General features: G+C 39.2%; 2 protein-coding genes across 4 annotated transcripts in view; both read left to right on the forward strand.

Moving 5' to 3' along the window:
- Window positions 1-7,989, forward strand: part of LOC306993880 (von Willebrand factor A domain-containing protein 5A-like) — a 46,079-nt gene extending 38,090 nt beyond the window's left edge. Inside the window, exons 13-20 of one of the 3 annotated variants that reach the window (XM_079604029.1) lie at window positions 348-553; window positions 6,197-6,271; window positions 6,368-6,409; window positions 6,498-6,540; window positions 6,583-6,620; window positions 6,867-7,006; window positions 7,084-7,207; window positions 7,325-7,538. In XM_079604029.1, coding sequence (XP_079460155.1) covers window positions 348-553; window positions 6,197-6,271; window positions 6,368-6,409; window positions 6,498-6,540; window positions 6,583-6,620; window positions 6,867-7,006; window positions 7,084-7,207; window positions 7,325-7,404 — 748 coding nt within the window. In that variant the 3' untranslated portion in view covers window positions 7,405-7,538. Of the gene's footprint in view, window positions 1-347; window positions 554-6,196; window positions 6,272-6,367; window positions 6,410-6,497; window positions 6,621-6,866; window positions 7,007-7,083; window positions 7,208-7,324 lie in introns of all 3 variants that reach the window. The other 2 variants (XM_079604027.1, XM_079604028.1) reach the window with 2 other exon arrangements.
- Window positions 7,990-11,557: 3,568 nt separating this feature from the next.
- Window positions 11,558-20,961, forward strand: LOC306993882 (von Willebrand factor A domain-containing protein 5A-like). The gene is made up of 20 exons (XM_079604032.1): window positions 11,558-11,709; window positions 12,336-12,538; window positions 12,621-12,843; window positions 12,927-13,093; window positions 13,170-13,284; window positions 13,358-13,546; window positions 15,217-15,295; window positions 15,458-15,602; window positions 15,685-15,764; window positions 15,843-15,957; window positions 16,043-16,201; window positions 17,331-17,434; window positions 17,951-18,168; window positions 18,811-18,843; window positions 18,955-19,029; window positions 19,142-19,177; window positions 19,266-19,346; window positions 19,653-19,792; window positions 19,870-19,993; window positions 20,105-20,961. Exons 1-20 carry the CDS (start codon window positions 11,670-11,672, stop codon window positions 20,182-20,184), a joined length of 2,406 nt encoding a protein of 801 aa, XP_079460158.1. The 5' UTR covers window positions 11,558-11,669; the 3' UTR covers window positions 20,185-20,961.
- Window positions 20,962-21,445: the final 484 nt, after the last annotated feature.

The raw sequence follows: 21,445 nt of genomic DNA on the forward strand, positions 1-21,445 counted from the left end.
AGCATAATATAATAATAATAATATGAAATCATTAATAAATTGATCCCACCTCTATTTAATCAAAACATTTTAACACTTTCTTTACTAAATTAACAATCCATTACTATATAGACAGTGATACCTCATTTGATTATCATTTTAGTATCAGCCAATTATTGTTTTTCAGCGAATAATTATTGGCTTATTGGTATTGGCCAGAATTAATATTAGTGCATCCATATCAAAGTTCCTTTTTTCTTAGTAGTTTATTTACTGACAATTGATACTATTTAATTGCATCTGTTATTTGCTTTTCTAAGTCCATAATGAATCCCAGTAAACAGTTTTTGCCTATCTTGTCATTGCAGGTTGTCCATCCACCGGCTGGCGGCTCGGACCCGGATCCGTTCTCTGGAGCAGGAGGAGAGGCCATGTGGTGCAGATGTTGAGAGCATCAGGAGCAAGATTGTGGAGCTCAGTGTTCAGGCAGGAGTGAGCAGTGTTCATACAGCCTTCATTGCCATTAATAAAGACAGCAGACAGACTGTGAAAGGACCCCTGCTGCAGAGTGCAGGTTAGTGTCGTTCTGGCTGGGGCCAGTAGCCTTAGAACTCAAGCACTGAGCCCAAAATTATGCTGTGTTTCCACTGTCAGGTCAGTAGCCCCGCAGCGCCACCTTAAAACCCAACCTATTAGCGCCACCTTAAAACCCAACGCTCCATAGATGGACGTCGTCCCACAACCCCACCTTTTCACCAGCTGACTTAAAACTAGATGGATGGCAAAAATGCGAACGTTTGCTCAAAGACTTAAGATTCCAGCATTGATATTTGGCCAATGTTTTACAATAAATTTTTTTTTACCGTGACATTAATTTATTAATTTGTGTCAGGAGTGCACATCATCAAGGCAAGGCAAGGCAAGTTTATTTATATAGCACATTTCATACACAATGGTAATTCAAAGTGCTTTACATAGAATAAATTAAAATAATCAAAAGAAATAAGAATAATTAAAACAGTTTAGAGTAAAAAAATAAAAATAAAATAAAATAAAATACAGTGCAAACAGTCGGACGAACAGCGGCACAGTGCTCATTCAGTAAATGCAATGTTAAACAGAAGTGTTTTGAGTCTGGATTTGAATGTGGCTACTGTAGGAGCACACCTGATCTCTTCTGGAAGCTGGTTCCAGCTGCGGCTGGCATAATAGCTAAAAGCGGACTCTCCTTGCTTTGAGTGAACCCTTGGTATTTCTAGTTGATGTGATCCTAATGATCTCAGTGATCTGTTGGGTTTATATTCAGTGAGCATATCTGCAATGTATTGAGGTCCTAGGCCATTAAATGATTTATATACCAGTAATAATACTTTAAAATCAATCCTAAATGTGACTGGAAGCCAGTGTAAAGACCTGAGGACTGGTGTGATATGTTCATATTTTCTGGTTCTGCTCAGGATCCTGGCGGCAGCGTTCTGTACGAGCTGCAACTGTCTTATGGTCTTTTTGGGAAGGCCAGTGAGGAGTCCATTACAATAATCCACCCTGCTGGTGATGAAAGCATGCACAATTTTCTCTAAGTCTTGACTGGAAACAAAGCATCTAATTCTTGCAATATTTTTTAGATGATAGTATGCTGATTTAGTTATTGCTTTGACATGACTACTGAAGCTAAGGTCTGACTCTAGAGACACACCAAGATTCCTGACTTGATTTTTAGTTGTTTGACCTCTAGAGTGGAGGTATGCATTCACCTTGAGAACTTCATCTTTGTTTCCAAACGCAATGACTTCAGTTTTGTCTTTGTTTAACTGAAGAAAGTTTTGGCACATCCAGCTGTTGACTTCATCAATGCATTGGAACAGGGAGTCAATGGGGCTGTAATCGTTAGGCGATAGGGCTAAGTAGATCTGTGTGTCGTCTGCATAGCTGTGGTAAGAGATTTGGTTCTTTCTCATTATTTGGCTCATTGGAAGCATGTACAGGTTGAATAGGAGTGGCGCAAGAATTGAGCCTTGAGGAACTCCGCATGTCATGGATGTCCACTCAGACTTATGGTCTCCTATACTCACATAATAACCTCTCGCTTCTAAGTATGACCTGAACCATTTTAGGACTATCCCAGAAAGACCCACCCAGTTTTCCAGCCTGTCAAGAAGTATGTTGTGATCGACAGTGTCAAATGCAGCACTGAGGTCGAGTAGTACCAGCACTGATATTTTGCCTGTATCAGTATTTAAGCGAATATCGTTAATTATCTTTATGAGCGCTGTCTCTGTGCTGTGATGCGATCGGAAACCAGATTGAAAATTGTCAAAGTATCCATTTGAGCTTAAGAATTTGTTCAGCTGATTGAAAACAACTTTTTCAATGATCTTGCCAATGAAAGGAAGATTTGAGATCGGTCTATAATTGCTTAATATAGTCTTATCAAGATTACTCTTTTTTAGGAGGGGTTTGACAACTGCAGTTTTCAGGGAGTTTGGAAAACTTCCAGAGAGAAGTGAGGCATTTACCACTTCTAGGAGATCTGCTTCTAAGCTGTTTAACACACTTTTGAAGAAAGATGTGGGAAGAGCGTCAAGGGCGCAGGTTGATGTTTTAAGGTGCTGTACGGTTTCTTCCAAAATTTTGCCATCAATTTCTTTGAAATCAGACATAGTAACTTTCTCAGGTTGTGGTCTGATCTGTCTGACCCTAGTGCAACTCAAGGATGTGCTGATCACCTTTCTGATATTATTGATTTTCTCAGAGAAGAAAGAAGCAAACTCACTGCACTTGCTGTCTGAGAGCATTTCACTGGGAATCTGGCTCGGGGGGTTCGTTAATCTCTCTACAGTAGCAAAAAGAGTGCGTGTGTTGTTTAAGTTGCTGTTAATAATATTTGAGAAGAAAGTCTGTCTAGCTTTGCCTAGTTCCATATTGAAAGCATGGATGGTGTCTTTGTAGATGTTATAATGGACTACAAGTTTTGTCTTCCGCCACATGCGCTCTGCTTTTCTGCATTGTCTTTTCATATTTTGCACTGCTGTTGAGTTTCTCCAGGGTGCCTTTTGTCTACCACTCTTCCTGACCTTCACAGGAGCAATATCATCAATTACACTTTTAACTTTTGAGTTAAAAGAATCAAGGAGAAAATCAACAGAGTCAGCAGATATGCTTGGTGTTAAAGATATAGCCTTCATAAATAGTACACTAGTGTTCTCATTTAAGCATCTCTTTTTGACAGACACAGATCTAGCTTCAATGGCAGGAGAGATCAATATATCAAAGAAAATACAGAAATGATCAGACAGTGCTACATCCTTAATAACAATCGATGAAATGTTTAGACCCTTACTAATAAGTAAATCTAGAGTGTGTCCACGATTGTGTGTCGGTCCATGTACATGCTGAGTCAGATCAAAAGTTTTTAAAACAGTTTTGATTTCTTTTGCCATATTGTTTTCTGCATTGTCTATGTGGATGTTGAAATCTCCGGCAATAGCAAAACAGTCAAACTCTGAGGAAATGGTTGATAACAGTTCTGTAAAATCCTCAGCAAAGGCTGAAGAGTATTTTGGAGGCCTGTAAACAATGATTAGTAAAATGCGTGGAGCACCTTTTAACACAATACCCAGATATTCAAAAGACGGGTAATTACCAAATGATATTTGCTTACATGGATAGACATCTTTGAAAAGAGCAGCTACTCCCCCACCTCTCCTACCCGCTCTGCAGACACTCATAAAAGTGAAATTAGGAGGGGATGTTTCATTGAGGACAGTTGCACTGCAGTTGTCTTCTAGCCAAGTTTCATTTAGAAACATAAAATCCAGGTTGTATGTGGTTATTAAGTCATTGACTAGAAGTGATTTATTTTTAAGTGAGCAGATGTTTAAGAGTGCTAACTTAACAGTCTTACTTTTTGTCCGCACAGCAGTCTTAGTTTGGCGTGTAATAGGCACCAGATTAGATGGGTTTGCTGTACGGCTTTTGAAGGCCTTAGACTTTCTATCATGTAATCGAACAGCAATAGAGAAAGATACAGGCACACAGGGTTCCCGCTTGTTCTGTAAACATTTGAGAAAGTTACTGTTATCATAGCGGGGACCCGACACATATCAATGAGAGCTGGTATCAGTTGTTTTTAGTTCACCTCGAGCAGAAGGAGGAGGGTGTGAGCCCTGTCGTTGTGGCAGAGCCCGAAGAACTCTTGCAGGAGGGGGGGGAGGGCGAGCGGGGCCAGCTGGCTTTGGTGGTTTTGGGGCCTGCCGTTTTTTGGTTGATATCTGGGGGCTCGCAAAAGAGTGTGATAGTTTGGTTCCAGCAAAGACCAGTTTTTCCATTCTCTCTGAGAAGCACAGAAGTGGAGATGCTGGAGATAGAGATAGCGTGTCTGGTGAGAGGGGCTGTTGTTCTGGTGTTATCGGAGGCTGTAATATGCTGTCCTGGTTTCCCTGGCTGTTTTCCAGGAAGTCGTCCTTGGGTGTTGAATCTTGGAGCAGTTCTAGTATGTCACAGTCTGTCTGTGGTGAGCTCTGTGGGCAGGGCTCAGCTGAGATTGTGTCCGTGAGCAGAAGTTGTTGTGGCTGAGTGGTGTTATCATTGTCCTTGTGTGACGTGTCAACCGCATGTCCATTCAGGTGCTGGAGTGAAGTCCTGTGGTCATTCATACTGTGTCCAGGTGTGTGTGTGCCATTCAGGTTGAGTGGATTGGCACACACTGCAGAAGGATGATTGAGGGAGAAGTAGATATTGTCCTTTAGCACTCTTGAACCAAGTTTGTTTGGGTGGAGGCCGTCCTGTTGGAACAGTTGCCTCTGACTCCAGAAAAGATTGAAGTTGTCAATGAAGTTCACTCCTTTTATATTGCAGGTTTTTTGGAGCCATGTATTAAGCCCAAGCAACCGTGAAAACCTGTTTGTTCCTCTTGCTGGGAGTGGTCCACTTATGAATGTTTGTACTTTCAGTCTTTTAAGTGTTTCAAGAAGTTCATTGAAATCCTTCTTAAGGAGTTCTGACTGCTCTTTATGAATATCATTTTTCCCCACATGAATGATGAGTCGATTTGCAGTCTTATGTTTCATCAGAATGTTCTCAAGTTCCCTGTTTACATCAGAAGTTGTTGCTTGTGGAAGGCAGCACGTAGTTGTATCCCTGCTACTAGTGTGTCGGATAATTGAATCACCCACTATCAGAGTCGTGTGCTCGGCTGCGCTCTGAGCTCTGTGCCGCTGTCTGCTCGACCTTGAGCGCAAGTTAGCATCAGTGTTAGCTACTGGCTTATCCAGTCTGTGTTCGATCACGTTTGGAGATTCCTCATTTACATTCATTAATACTTCAAATCTGTTCTCAAGATGTATAGGCGGTGGTAGGAGACCAGTGTTTGCAATCCTTGTCAGAGCCGTATCTGGGGTAGAGGATGCTACTGCAGCAATATGTGATACTCGTGACAATCTGATGTCTCGGGTGCCTTTGGGTCTCGCTCCCTGTGTGTGCCATCGATTTGTAAGTCGATCGGCTTGTTTCTCTACACTCAGTATGGCCTGTTGAGGAGCAGTAGATTCATGGGGCTCACCTGCTGTATGCTGAGGGCGTCCATGACGGAGCTCTGTTGTGTGTTCCGTCTGGTTTGGTGGTCCCGCAAATAACTTTGTTTCAAGAACTGCAATCCTTTGCAAAAGTCTGTGGCAGTTAGTGCAGCAAGTAGATTCCAGAAGAGGCATTTTCTCTTATCCTTATGCAGTTGTGTTTTCTCTTCCCCGGAATGTAAGCTTTCAGTGGGAGGCTGGTCGAATAAAATAATTCAGCTTTTTTGTAGTAATCCAAGCGTTTGAGCACTGTGCTGATTTGCTGAGGTTAAAATTAGTTGATAAAAGAAGATAAAATATAAAAAAATATAAAAGCGATAGAGCAAAGCGCGGAGCAGTAAGCAAGAGCGTCCGAACAGTAGCTGAGCAGGAAGTGTCATCAAACCATTTTACATAAAAAGCACCTGCTTCCATTTATTCCCAATCAAGCCCGGAAGTGGAAACACAGCTATTGTGTGTGTATACATTGCTTTTACTGTAGCTTGACTATTTCAATCTGTTATTTGTATGTATTGTTGTAAACGGTAACACCCCCCCCCCCCCCCCCCCCCAAAAAAAAAGATTAAATATATATATTTTTGTAAAAACAAGTCATTTACTAATATATCATAAATATGTGTGTGTTGTCTGTTCTTTTTGTGCAGCGAGTGACATCCATCTTGGAGGTAATCTATTATTCTTAAGGGACGACATATGTTGCTCTATGATGCGAACAAAAGGTAAAAGCCCCAATGCACTCATGGGAAAGTTCTTTTGTGGTCTTCACCTGAGGGCAAAAACACGTTTTCAGTTGAATCTTCTTTTTTTTTATTCAGGGACTCGGACTAGAAACAAACTGAACATCGGATTCATGACAAGTAATACAATGAATACACATTGTCACTAAATGTGAAACAAAAATTCAGCGTCACCTCATGGTTAATGATTATTGTTTGTCATTTGAAGAGGTTCGGAATTTCTTCCGCCGTGGTTCTAAGACTGCAGCCGCCCCGACTGTCCAAACTACAGCCCGACTGCAGCCCGACTGCAGCCCGACTGTTCAAACTAACTCTCAAAGCAAGAGTGATGGTATACACACACACACACACACACACACACACACAGGGATACAATATTGCACGTGTGCCCTGTTTTATACTGAACTTTTTGACAAAATAATGTACTAGGTCATAAAATTCATTAGATTTTATTTTGATTTATTTAAAAATGCGTTTTATTGTTATATAGTATTAGAATGTTTTTGTCAAGGACAAAGGTCCTTCTAAACAAATTTTATGCACATAATATGAAAAATATATAATTTTGTGTGTTCAGCTGCTCCTGATCCCCAGAAGGACCCGTTACTCCAGCTGGTTTCTCTCCAAAAGGCGTCGGGCTGCTGGGATCTGGACGTCACACTGGCTGATGCGTTTGGGAAGACGGAGGATGAGCTGACCAATCAGAAACCAGCACAGGTGAGAGATGTGATGAATAATAAGACAGTGATGATTGTGTCCAGTAACTAATGCAGTGTGTGATGGTCTGTACACAGGTGGAGGGGTCAGTATGGGCCACTCTCCTGGCTCTGATCTGGTTATACGGCTGTAAAATAGACCAGCGGGTCGAGTGGCAGTTTGTGGCCATGAAGGCAGCGTCATGGATCCGCTCTCAGAAAGGTGAGATCTCCATTCCAGACAACATTCACTCACTCAGCGTTCATCAAGAGACGCTTCAGCAAATCTCTTCAGTTCTGACACACACTGATGATGTGTGTGTGTGTGTGTGTGTTTCAGTGGGCGATCTGTCCGAGTGTGTGTGTGTAGGTAATGTCCTGCTCGGATGTCAGGTGACCAAAGACACTCTGGGAATCTGAAGACGTCAGTGTTTCTACTTCCTGTGCCGTCAGAAGACAAAAGAACTGATACAGTTTCATTCACTGTTTTTCCGTTACTTGTTTCCTTAAGGTTTAATCCATTTAATTTGTTCAAATCAACACCAATTTGTAAAAATATATGTGAGTGACCTGCAAGATCATTTGAGTTTTATGTACCAAAGTAAAAATAGTTTTGGCTTTCTTCTTATATAATTCTCCCCCAAGATATACTCATTTAACTGGATCAGGTCACACATAAAAACTGTTCTGTTCTGTTCTTGCGGTTTTGAGATAAAAAAAAAAAGTGTTTTAAAAAGACGAGTCCTGTTGGTTCTGTATTATTTTCAACATTTCAACACTCTTAGTGTATTAGCCAAGTAATAGTAGTAATAGCATAGGTTATGTTGCTCATGTTTGGTCTGCCGTTATTTATTTATCTGAATGCCTGGTATCAGAAAAGAGACAATTTATCAAATAACACAAACTATGCATTGTTTTAAACATGTAAACGGTTGCAGTTTATGCTTAACATTGACACTTTTATTACCATTTTGAAATAATCCATTAAACAGTTGTGATTTGAGGAGCAGGCACTAATATTTTCAGTTTTACTCGTTTGCATGTTGTTCAATTTAACCACTTGTAATTCAATTTTAACATTTGAGGTGTTGTGGTAAGCTTGTGAAGGTGCTGCAGGGTTGCTAATTTCATCAAATCCCCATATAGAGAATTGTGTGTTTTGTGGAAAAAGATGAAGGTTTACATGCATTAATGGATGCATGTCAAAGACAAACATTTCTCATTGGGATTTAATACTGTCTGGTTGAAGTTACTCCGGCTACCAAATGAGAACCGCCACAGAAACATTCAAGAAAATGATAAAATTAAATTTTAAAAGATCAAAGCAAAACAGAAGAATAATTAAAACAAACTCTACGGCTGTTGGCTCATTTACTAGCGAGGCCACTGACAAATCAGTGGCTGTAATCGTTAAATTACGACACTATTGAGCAGCATACATAAACCGGTATTATTAGAGAAGAAGCTCAACTTCATTCGACGCTGAAACACAATTACGGTACCGAAAACAGTTTCTGTGATCCGAGGAGCGTGCACTAATATTTTCAGTGGCGCTTTAACACGAAACTCGTGAATATTCATGCCCCACTGTCTCCGAAAATCGCTGTGTGGTCAATTCCCTGTCGACGAACCCAGAGCCGTTAAATATGAGAGTTGCGACCTGGTTGCGACACACTGTGATCTCGCCGCCACGCGGTCACGTGATTTGTGCAGCTCTCAATAGTTCCAAACAAAGCCAATGATTTTAAGCGGGGCAGACAGCAGCAGCCATATTTACAGCAATTATTGGTAAATATTGACGTATAATGTACATTGATTATTACGTTGACACTTGAATTGCTTACATATATTAAAAAAAAAAATTCTGGGGAGTAGCAGAAACACAGCATTAATACGTTTTTGTGTTTAATTTTGGTAGGAAATGGGGTGCTCCCATACCGTAGAATACATTTACAGCAACGACCATTTGCTGCAAATTTCTGTAATGGAGAGACGGCATTAACGTTAACAGTGTGGTCAGTTGAAATGAAAATGGAGTTACACTCACACACGTCTATGTGTATAATAACTGTACACACACACACTGACACACTATATATATATATATATATATATATATATATATATATATATATATACACATACATACACACACACATATATATACTTGCATACATTATGATAATTTAAAATAACTATTTTCTATTTTAATATTTTCAAATGTAATTTATTCCTGTGATCAAAGCTGAATGTTCAGCATCATTACACCAGTCTTCAGTGTCACATGATCCTTCAGAAATCATTCTAATATGATGATTTGATGCTCAATAAACATTTATTATTGTTATCAATGTTGAAAACAGTTGTGTACAATTTTTTTCAGGATTCTTTGATGAATAGAAAGTTCTAAAGAACAGCATTAATCTGAAATAGAAGCTTTTGTAACATTATGAATGTCTTTACTGTAACTTTTGATCAATTTAATTCATCTAAAAGTATTGATTTCTTTTATTTCTCCCCCCCCCAAAATAAATAAATAGATGTTCGTACTGACCCCAAACGTTTGAACGGTAGTGTTTAATGTTACAAAAGCTTCTATTTCAGATTAATGCTGTTCTTTTGAACCTTCTATGCATCTAATGATCCTGAAATAAAAATGTAAATAACTTTTTTTAACATTGATAATAATGTAGCTGACCATTCAGCTTTGATCACAGGAATAAATTACACTTTACTATATATTCACATAGAATCAGGTGTTTGAATAATATTATAATAATATTTCACAATATTGCTCTCTCCCCCTAATCAAATAAATGTACCCTCGGTGAGCAGAAAATAACTAAATAATTATTTTAAAAACATTAAAAAATCTTACCGATCCAAAACTTTTGACTGATAGTGTGTATACACACACACACACACATTGTTCTTGAAACTTTCATGTCAATAAAGTCCTTTGAATTTAATAATTTTTTGTGCGTTTAACTTTGGAGGAAAGGGGGACTGCTCCCATAAGGTAGAATACATTTACAGTATTTACTGTGTTATGTTAAAATACATTCACATAAACCTGCACAACAAGTGAATATCATTTAGCCTAAAGCTGCTCAGTTTAAGTCAAGAAAGAAGTTTGGTCAACAGTAAAAAATATGCAACCAATTGCATTCAACAATTTTTTTTAAATTATATAATAGATCTAGGGAGAGGGTATAAGTCTTCAAAGAAACTTGTTTGACTTCCTACAGGGAGAGAAAGATGGCAGAAGAGGAATACAAGTGTTCACAATAGAGCCATTGCATTCTTCCACCGCAGCTGTAGGACAATCTGGAGACCTGGTGGTGAATCGAGAATCATTCAAATGTTTATCCATACATTGATAACAAAAGCATTCAAACTCCACGCTTTAAGTAATGCTATAGATACTTGGATGTTAGGGTGAGAGCATTCCCCTGCCAGAAGCAGAGCGTGTCACAGACCCCAGAGGAGACCAGGTCTGGAGTCGAGTCGGGTGGACAGAACTAGGAGTGGTAAAGAAAGGGGAAACGATGTTAAAGTTCATACATTCAAGGACAAATTAAATACACATTGAAAGCCTATGTTTCCTAAACATTTTCACGAGGTTGAAATTACAGAAGTGAGAGAACACACCTAAAGTTAGGTCCATATCTATTTGGGCATGTGTCATGATTTGTTATTTTGGCTCTCTGTACTCCTGTATTGTTTGAAATGAATTGAGAACAAGTATATATATGAGTATATATATATATATATATATACACAAACCACTATTGTTATTCAAATTGTTGTTCTTACAACAACATTATGGAAGAAGCTGGCTGATTATTTTGCTCATCCAACAAATTATGAAAATTAGGGAAAATATAATTTTATATTTTTATTGCATTATGATACTGTATATACAAATATCAGCCATAAATTCTGCTTTTCTATAATGTTCAGGATTTTTTATACTGTCATAGAGGTGTAAATTAATTTACACTTTTTAGCATTGAGGTCTTATTTGTGGGGGTGCTGCTGTACTTATTTGCTTTATATCCAGATGTATTTGTAATATTCTGACCACTTCATGTATGTAAATAAGGTTGGCCAAAAAAACTCTGAATACAATGTAGTGCAACATCACATTTAACTATGACCTCAGTATTGAATTTACACATTTCTGACTGGTAGCTAACGTTAGTGAAGTGTTGGTCACGTAAGCTAACTGCAATTATCTTCCAATAACAACTACTGACTAGATTCATGAGAGGACGGCTAATGCGCTGAAATGTCAAAAATAAAGTAATTTTGTCAACTTACCAGCGAACGTACTTCGGAAACACTGAAAATGAATGGGGTTCAGTGCTGGAACTATCAGTGTTTGGAACTATCGGCAGCTCCACGACACGCGTTACTTCCGCATTCCAAAGTTCCTATGGCAGTCTATGGGAGTGTCGTAACTCTGTTTTTCAACGGCTCTGGACGAACCCATCCACGAACACAACAGAACCAAGAACGGGTGCAACACCCCGACAGACATGTGGCGTCATTAGAAACGTTAAAAAACGTAAGATTTACTCGCATAAATGAGTCGGTCTGTGAAGATTTAAAGGCATAGGTTCGTTGTTTGTTTCACTTTCGATTGGAAGTAAAACCGTCATTTCCTCTAACGCAGCGTGAGAATGATGAACTGCGGTCTTGTGACTGAGAAAAACGAGCTAGGTATGAATTCACCTGTTTACTTTGACTGTTAAAGTTACCCGTTTCCTAACTTAACACTTATATGTTGCTGTGATTGTTTTTGTGTGTTTAATGGAAATTATAAAAATGAATAACGCCTTTTTCACATTCCTGAATCCTGACTAGTGGATTTAAGGCGTTGACGGACAAAAGCTGCGGGAAAAAACAACCACAAATAAATCACACTGTACAGGTCAAGATGACACTGGTTTCAGTCTTCTAATCTAACTAGTGACCAGGCAACCGCGTCACCAGAATTCACAAATAATGAAGAATTATGTGCATACATGTATACAACAGCGCACTGCGGATTTGTAACGTTAGCCAATCTGAATTTGAAACGGCAAACTATCTTTACAGTGAATAACCGTCGATTTTAACCGAATTTAGGTATTTCTATTTTATCAAGTATTTTTATTCTGTTATTTATGGGGATGGAGTCTATTAAACCCTTTATTTATTTCTCAGAGAGATGTGATGTTGTTCTGCTGTATTTTAGGTGTATTTAAGATGCTCTGTTTTATTTGCTGTAAAGGTTTATTTGTGATGTTGTTCTGCTGAATTTGAGGTGTATTTGTGATGTTGTTCTGTTGGTTTGTGTGACTCAGTGCCTCTGAAGAGCATCTCAGTGGAGGTTCGTGTTCAGGATCATGTCTCCACAGTCTCCTCCACTCTGCTGTATGTGAATGAGGAAGAGCGCCCCCTGGAGGCCTTGTTCGTGTTCCCTCTGCCCGCTGATGCTGCTGTCTGCCACTTCAGTGCCAAGATCGGAGAGCAGGAGATTGTGGCAGAGGTGCAAGACAGAGAAACCGTGAGTCCAAATATAAGTCTGTAGGAAGCGTATTTGCATATAATTTTTACTTTGCACCACGTAATATAATTGTGTTTTGCAGGCGAGGGATCGGTATGATGACGCTGTGAGTTCGGGTCAGCAGGCGTTTCTGCTGGAAGAGAGCGCAGAGAGTCCTGATGTGTTCAGACTAAGTGTCGGGTGTCTGTCGCCGGGTCAGAACGCTGCCGTCACCATCATCTACGTCACCGAGCTCGATGTGCAGGCCGACCACTCGCTGCGCTTCTGTCTGCCGGCTGTACTCAACCCCCGATACACACCAGCAGGTACAGCAGCTGCTACACACACTTTATTAGCGGAGAGAAGCTGATTCTAACACACTTTCTCTGTGTGTGTGTGTGTGTGTCAGGTTCAGAAGCTGGTATAGTCTCAGAGATTTCATCAGTATGTGGAGCTGTTCCCTACACGCTGACTCTCAGTGTCCATGTGAGCTCTCCAAAGCCCATCTCCAAACTTGAGTCCAACTGCACTCTGGATCCTCTAGTGTTCCTGCGCTCGGATCACACTCAGGCTACGGTACTGTGTGTGTCTTCATGTGTTTTTCTGGATGTGTGAGCACAGCAGTGTTATGCATGTGTTTTTATGTGTGTAGGTGAATCTGAGTCCTGGTCACATGTTTGATAAGGACGTCGAGCTGTTTCTGTACTATCAGGATCCCCATCAGCCCTCTGCTATAGTGGAGGCAGGAGTGGCCACTGCCCCATCAGGTCGGACCTGCAGATCACTGGCATTATGGGATTGAGTGATCAAGGTTTCACTGACTCTCTCTCTCTCTTTCAGGCTCTCTGATGAGGGACCCAGTGGTCATGATAAGTTTGTACCCAGAATTCCCAGAGGAAGTGATGTCATCACTGGCAACACAAGGAGAGTTTATTTTCGTGATGGACAGATCGGGCAGTATGGATTACATGATGCATTGTGGGATTGGGGCACAGACACGCATAGAAACTGCAAAGGCAAGATTTAAGTGTGCCTTTGGGTCTTTTGACATTAGACATGTGCCGGTATTTGGTAACACGGTATCTCAGGATAATGATGTATGTAACAGCAGAAATGCAGTAGTTACTCCGGTACTCAAACTCTATGGGTTTTAAAATAGAGTAGGCAGACGTTTTTTTACTTTTAGACAGAAATTTAACTTAAAAGTTTAAGAAAAAATAGCCAAGTAGGAGCTTGGTAAATTTGCTGGTGATCAAATATTCGAAAAATCTTTTTCTTCCTAGCCGCTAGATTATCAGCAGGAGCAGTTTAAATTAAAATCACGTAAATCACATCTCTACAATGTTTGGTTGATATACCAAGTGAGGCTAACCTCATCTGCCATTTTTTCCTCTCACATTCTGACCAGAGAAACAGAGCCGCTTTGCTGATGAAGTGAAATATAAGACAATTATTTCATTATGTTTCCATTCCATGTCTCTCTACAGGACACTCTGCTGTTACTGTTGAACAGGGTCCCCGCGGATCCTTAAAAAGTCTTAAAAGGTCTTAAATTCGATTTTTAAAATTTAAGACCATAAAAAGTCTTAAATTCTTATTTTTACTTATGAAAAGTCTTATTTTTACCTATGAAAGGTCTTAAATTTTAGATGACACTTTGACTTAGGCATATCTAAATACTTTCCAAATGAAAACGATCTAATTAGCGTACGTAGTTTTTATTATTATTATTCTATCTTTGTGGATTTGCTTGTTCACGTGACAATTCACGTCATTTACGGCAGCGTATTAGCCTGCGTCTGTCTCCTGCACGCGAGAGGAGAGGATAAGAGAACGAGTAAATGTCAGTTCAATAGTAAGTTCATTCTTTGTGCTTAGGATTGTCTATGATATTGTAATCATTGTTTAAACTACGTACGAGGCACTGCGAGTGCGAGCCGACATCGCGTTTGTCTCTCATGCTTGCTTTCACTGCGTGATGTGTCAGTGCAGTTATAGGTATGTCCCCAAAGGAGTTTTTGTCTTATTATATTTATATCATATTATGTTGTTATATTAGAATATCACGAGCAAGAGTGCCGTTTTCCTGTGCACAATTGCAAATGTGCTATTTATTTTATACAACAGTTAAATTAACAATAAAGTTAACATTGTGTGTTACTTTTTATATTGTCAATATTGTTTGTTTCCCCCTTTATTTCGCCGACGAGAATTTCATAATGAAACTGTAGTCCAACAGACAGCGATTCTTTTTTTTTAACTGAAATCCACGTTTTGAACGAATCATTTGATTCAATGAATGAATCGGCCGTTTGAACAAATCGGTTGAATAAAACTCCAACAACTCGCTTATTAAGACAGTGACTTACTGCCACCTACTGGCGGGTTTAGTTTCATATTTAAAGTACCCTTTAATTAAAATGTTAAAATTATAAATCATTTCATATTTAAATATTGAATAGCTTTATTTATGCAATTGCAAATTAAGTGTAAATGTAGTAATGCCAGTTCGGATGCCGCTTCTGTGTCACCTCTGCACTGCAAGGATGGATTTTAATTATTTAATTTGACAGTTCGAGAAATATCGAGATCTATTTTTGTTAATATTGCACACCCCTAATGTACGGTATTAATTTTGATTTCCTAAGGTCTTAAAAAGGTCTTAAAAAGCCTTAAATTTGACTTTAAAAAATGTGCAGATACCCTGTTGAAGAGTCTGCCCATGGGATGCTACTTCAATATCTATGGATTTGGCTCTCATTTTGAGTCATTCTTCCCGTTAGTAACTAGATCTTCATTCATAGATATTCAGATATTCAGTTTTGAAATCTGTCAGAGGAGATAGTTAGTTAGAGATACCCGTTAGTAACTGCATTTAAAATATTCTAATGATATTTTGATAAGTGAGAGGAGAGTAGATGACTGTGTGTTTCACTGCAGTGAGAGTGTCGAGTACAAACAGAAGACAATGGATAAGGCTCTGAAGAGAGTGAAGGAAATGCGAGCAGACCTGGGCGACACAGAGATTTTACAGTCTCTAAAACACATCTACAGTCAGCCCTGTAAGCCCAACCACCCCCGACAGGTACAACAACACCTCAACTACTCATTGACATTGGTGTTAAAATATAAACTAGGCTCATGAATCAATGCTTTTCTCTCTTCAGCTGTTCATCTTCACTGATGGAGAGGTGGGAAACACTAAAGAGGTGCTGGATCTGGTGAAACATCATGTTCACTCTCACAGGTAAAGGTCTGCTGGGTTTGATCTTCCCATCATTCATCTCTTCGTCACTTACAGTAACAGAGTTTATTGTGTGTTCAGGTGTTTCTCATTCGGGATTGGTGAGGGTGCAAGTACCGCCCTCATCACAGGAATGGCCAGGGAAGGATCTGGTCACGCTCAGTTCATCACAGGCACCGACCGCATGCAGCCCAAAGTAAAGCTCTCCACTGGATTTCACAGGCTCAAATGTTTCCTAGTCAAATGTCTCAATGGTTTCTCTTTCTCTTAAACTATATCAGGTGATGCAGTCCCTCAGGTTTGCGCTGCAGCCTCCTGTGTTTAATATCTCTGTGGATTGGACCCTTCCAGATGGCGTTACTGTTGACACACTGTCTCAACCCATCAAAGTGCTCTTCCAGGGTCAAAGGGCACTCATTTACGGCCGACTTAAAGGAGAGGTAGGATGATATAGCATGTGCATCATTAATGGGAATTAGTGTGTGTTCACACCTGGCATGTTTAGTTGGATTAAAACGAACCCTGGTGTGATTGCTCTGTTAGTGCGATTCATATGAATAAGTGTGAACGCTGCCATCTGAACTCTGGTGCTCAACAAACAAGCGCTGTAAAGACGGGTCTCAGTCGGCTTCCAAACGAACTCTGGTGCGGTTCGACTGAAATATGAACGCAACATGGACCAAAGACATCTAAACAAACCAAAACCAGGGCTTGATGTCACAAAAAGGCGACCCTAGTAAGGTTTTTCTCGTCATAGTCATGATGTTTCCCATCACAGTTCAGTCTCACTTGCAAATCTTTGTTTGTATGTGTTGTTGTGGCAAAAATTCATCAAACAAACATCACTGCGTAAGAGACATTCAGAGTCAAATTATAAAATAGAAGTATTTATTCTTGCAAGAATAGGAGCAGTCTAATACACAGCTGATACCCTGTGCAGAAGAGTGACACACTCCCGGACAGACTCAACTAGCTTTTATCTCAGTTTCAAGGCCTTCTTCCGCCAGAGCCTTCCTCCCAGTAATTTTCCATCCAGTAGTTTTCCATAGACAAGGAAGCCATAACATTAGTTGGCCCAATAAGCCCCCCTGCACCAAATGGCCTTCTGACATCTAGGTCAGAGGTCCTTGTTCGTCTGTTCTCTGGAGTGTCTCTCCCTTCTGCCTTCCCAGGTATATAAACATCATCTTCTCTCACTACAAGTGAGAGACACACATGTGACATTCTTTGAATCATCTATATTTTACTAAAGATCAATGAATATCATAAAATTGCCACCACAGTGTGACGGAGGGATTCCTGACGCTGTTTTGACTCCTTTACACATTTTACATCACCTGATCAAAATTCCTTGTTTTGGATGTTCGGTAATCATAAAAGTATTTTGTTTTGTATCTTTAGGTTCGGTCTTAAAAATGACAATATGAACACGAAGCGAATCAGGACCAAATGTATAATTATCTTTTTAGGTCCAGACCAAAAGAACCAAGAGAACCGAACTACAAGTGTGAACACACCCTCATTTGTTTACTTTAGATAATAGAAATCTGCATTTTCCCTCTCTTATAGAGTTCAGGAGGCTCTGAGGGAACAGTGACAGTCAAATACAGGCTTAAAGATCAACCAGTAACAAACCAGCTCCACTTCTGCCTCAAACCAACTGAGGAAACTGGGTAACACACACAAACACCCACAAAAACACACAAACACACACAAAAACACACAAACACGGACAACAGCTCAGGCCTCTAAAACGCATTTTAAATGACTAGATTTATAACAAGTGCTGGGGTAACATGTTACATGCAACACATGCTATTTTTCAAGTACATCAATTTACATCATAATATAATGATAATAATACGAAATCATTAATAAATTGATCCGACCTCTATTTAATCAAAGCATTTTAAGACTTTCTTTACAAAATTAACAATCCATTACTATATAGACAGTGATACCTCATTTGATTATCATTTTAGTATCAGCCAATTATTGTTTTTCAGCGAATAATTATTGGCTTATTGGTATTGGCCAGAATAAGTATCAGTGCATCCATATCAAAGTTCCTTTTTTCTTAAGTAGTTTATTTACTGACAATTTGATAATATTTAATTGCATCTGTTATTTTCTTTTCTAAGTCCATAATGAATCCCAGTAAACAGTTTTTGCCTATCTTGTCATTGCAGGTTGTCCGTCCACCGGCTGGCGGCTCGGACCCGGATCCGTTCTCTGGAGCAGGAGGAGAGGCCATGTGGTGTAGAGGTTGAGGGCATCAGGACCAGGATAGTGGAGCTCAGTGTTCAGGCAGGAGTGAGCAGTGTTCATACAGCCTTCATTGCCATTAATAAAGACAGCAGACAGACTGTGAAAGGACCCCTGCTGCACAGAAGAGTGCAGACACACGGTTAGTGTCGGGCCAGTGTAAGCCAGGGCTAACAATGTTCTGGCTGGGGCCAGTAGCCTCAGAACTCAAGCACTGAGCCTAAAATCATGCTGTGTTTCCACTGTCAGGTCAGTAGCCACCTTAAAACCCAACCTTAAACCCAACCCTCCATAGAAGGACGTCCCACAACCCCACCTTTTCACCAGCTGACTTAAAACAAGATAGATCGCAAAATGAGCATGACAAAAGCGAACTTTTGCTTAAAGACTTAAGATTCCAGCATCGATATTTGGCCAATGTTTTACAATAAAAATTGTTTTACCGTGACATTGATTTATTAATTTGTGTCAGGAGTGCACATCATCAAACCATTTACCATTTTACATAAAAAGCACCTGCTTCCATTTATTCCCAATCAAGCCCCGGAAGTGGAAACACAGCTATTGTGTGTGTATACATTGCTTTTACTGTAGCTTGACTATTTCAATCTGTTATTTGTATGTAATGAAAAGTTGACTTGAACTTTAACCACACTTGAGTTAATTTGTTTGTCATGATTTAAAGACATAATGATGTCATTTCTTTTAGTAAAGAAATCATATAATAATATGGATTTTGTGTTCACCTTAATATGAGAAATCAAATGTCAAATGTTTTTTTCAGATTTATTGTATGGATCTGGAATACTATTAAATGGTAACACCCCCTCCCCCCTCCAATTAATAAATATATATATATATATTTTTAAAACAAGTCATTTACTAATATATCATAAATATGTGTGTGTTGTCTGTTCTTTGTGGGCAGCGAGTAACATTCATCTTGGAGGTGAAATTTCATTCTCAAAGGAGGACGTATGTTACTGTGTGATGCGAACAAAAGGTAAAAGCCCCAATGCACTCATGGGAAACTTCTTTTGTGGTCTTCACTTGAGGGCAAAAATAAGTTTTCATTTGATTCTTTTCTTTTTTTTTCTTCTTTTTTTTCCTTCCAGGGACTCCAAACAAACTGAACATCGGATTTATGACAAGTAATACAATGAATACACAGTGTCACTAAATGTGAAACAAAAATTCAGCGTCACCTCATGATTAATGATTATTGTTTGTCATTTGAAGAGGTTCGGAATTTCTTCCGCCGTGGTTCTAAGACTGCAGCCGCCCCGACTGTTCAAACTAACTCTCAAAGCAAGAGTGATGGTATACACACACACACACACACACACACACACACACACACACACACACACACACACACACACACACACACACACACACACACACACACACACACACACAGGGATACAATATTGCACGTGTGCCCTGTTTTATACTGAACATTTTGACAAATGTACTAGGTCATGAAATTCATTAGATTTTATTTTGATTTATTTAAAAATGCGTATTATTGTTATATAGTATTAGAATGTTTTTGTCAAGGACAAAGGTCCTTCTAAACTAATTTTATGCACATAATATGAAAAATATATAATTTTGTGTGTTCAGCTGCTCCTGATCCCCAGAAGGACCCGTTACTCCAGCTGGTTTCTCTCCAAAAGGCGTCGGGCTGCTGGGATCTGGACGTCACACTGGCTGATGCGTTTGGGAAGACGGAGGATGAGCTGACCAATCAGAAACCAGCACAGGTGAGAGATGTGATGAATAATAAGACAGTGATGATTGTGTCCAGTAACTAATGCAGTGTGTGATGGTCTGTACACAGGTGGAGGGGTCAGTATGGGCCACTCTCCTGGCTCTGATCTGGTTATACGGCTGTAAAATAGACCAGCGGGTCGAGTGGCAGTTTGTGGCCATGAAGGCAGCGTCATGGATCCGCTCTCAGAAAGGTGAGATCTCCATTCCAGACCACATTCACTCAGCGTTCATCAAGAGACGCTTCAGCAAATCTCTTCAGTTCTGACACACACTGATGATGTGTGTGTGTGTGTGTGTGTCAGTGGGCGATCTGTCCGAGTGTGTGTGTGTAGGTAATGTCCTGTTTGGATGTCAGGTGACCAAAGACACTCTGGGAATCTGAACACGTCAGTGTTTCTACTTCCTGTTCCTGTGCTATAATAAAAACACTAACAAGTTGACAACTAACAATAACTAACAATAACTAACAATAACTAACTAACTAACTAACTAACTAACTAACTAACTAACTAACTAACTAACTAACTAACTAACTAACTAACTAACTAACTAACTAACACTAAGACAACTAACAAGTTGACAGCATAGATTCATCAGTGTAATTGCTTTAAATATGTATGATACGATGTATAGCATGAAATTCAGACAAAATGCAGCAAAATCAACCAAAATGATTGAAAAATGTCCCATAATGAAGATAACACTTATTGCACTTTTTGCATTTGTTTTGAACAAATATCCAGTTATTAATCACTGTTGTTTCTAATACTATACATTTGTACCTACCTGTACTAACTCTACTTTGTCCACTAAATCTGTGTGTGTGTGTGTGTGTGTGTGTGTGTGTGTGTGTACATACAGTAGTCAACATTTGAAGTGAATCAAAAAGGTTAATCAAAGTTGTCCTAAGACAAGAACGGGTATTGTTCAAAATTCATGTATAACTTTGATGAAAGGTTTTGATCCACTTCAAATGTTGACTACTGTATATTATGGTACTTTCTGCTTTTCTGTCATAAAAAAAGAGCTTGGATTGTGTCTTGCCATTCAGGTCCATCATAACTAGTGTCTAACTGACTATAAATGTAACGGGTACCATGTGACAATGTTATGAGTGTTAATTAAATAATGTGCATTAAAAACAGCTTTGGAAACCTATTATTACTTTGCCCTCATATTATTGTTACTGTTCAAATTCACGTCATTTGAGATGCGTTGGAGTTTGTGACATTGTAGTTGATTATAATAATGGCTTTCAGAAAAAAAGAATTGCAGAATTTTTAATTTGATGCATGAATCTACTTTGTCGGATACTCTTAATAAACAAATGTTACTATTGAGAGTGTATATTTAAGAGTTAGTTTTCTAAAAGCTCACAAGATCAAAAGTGGCCACAGTTGCAGAAACACCCACATTTGGTGAATATAAAAACCATAAAAGGCTGACGTTTAAAATACCACTTGTTTCTGGACTTACATTACAAACAGTAATGCATCCTTAAACAACAAAGAAAAAAAATCAAAGCAAATGGTCAGTAAGAAAGATATGCACGTGTAGATTCATTTTAAGTGTAGCATACAGAGCAGTTTGTTTATAACTTTAAAAAAAATCACCATTTTTAATGCTAAATGTCTTTTATAACC

Source organism: Phoxinus phoxinus, assembly GCF_949152265.1.
Source record: "Phoxinus phoxinus genome assembly, chromosome: 25".
Taxonomy (NCBI): Eukaryota; Metazoa; Chordata; class Actinopteri; order Cypriniformes; family Leuciscidae; genus Phoxinus; species Phoxinus phoxinus.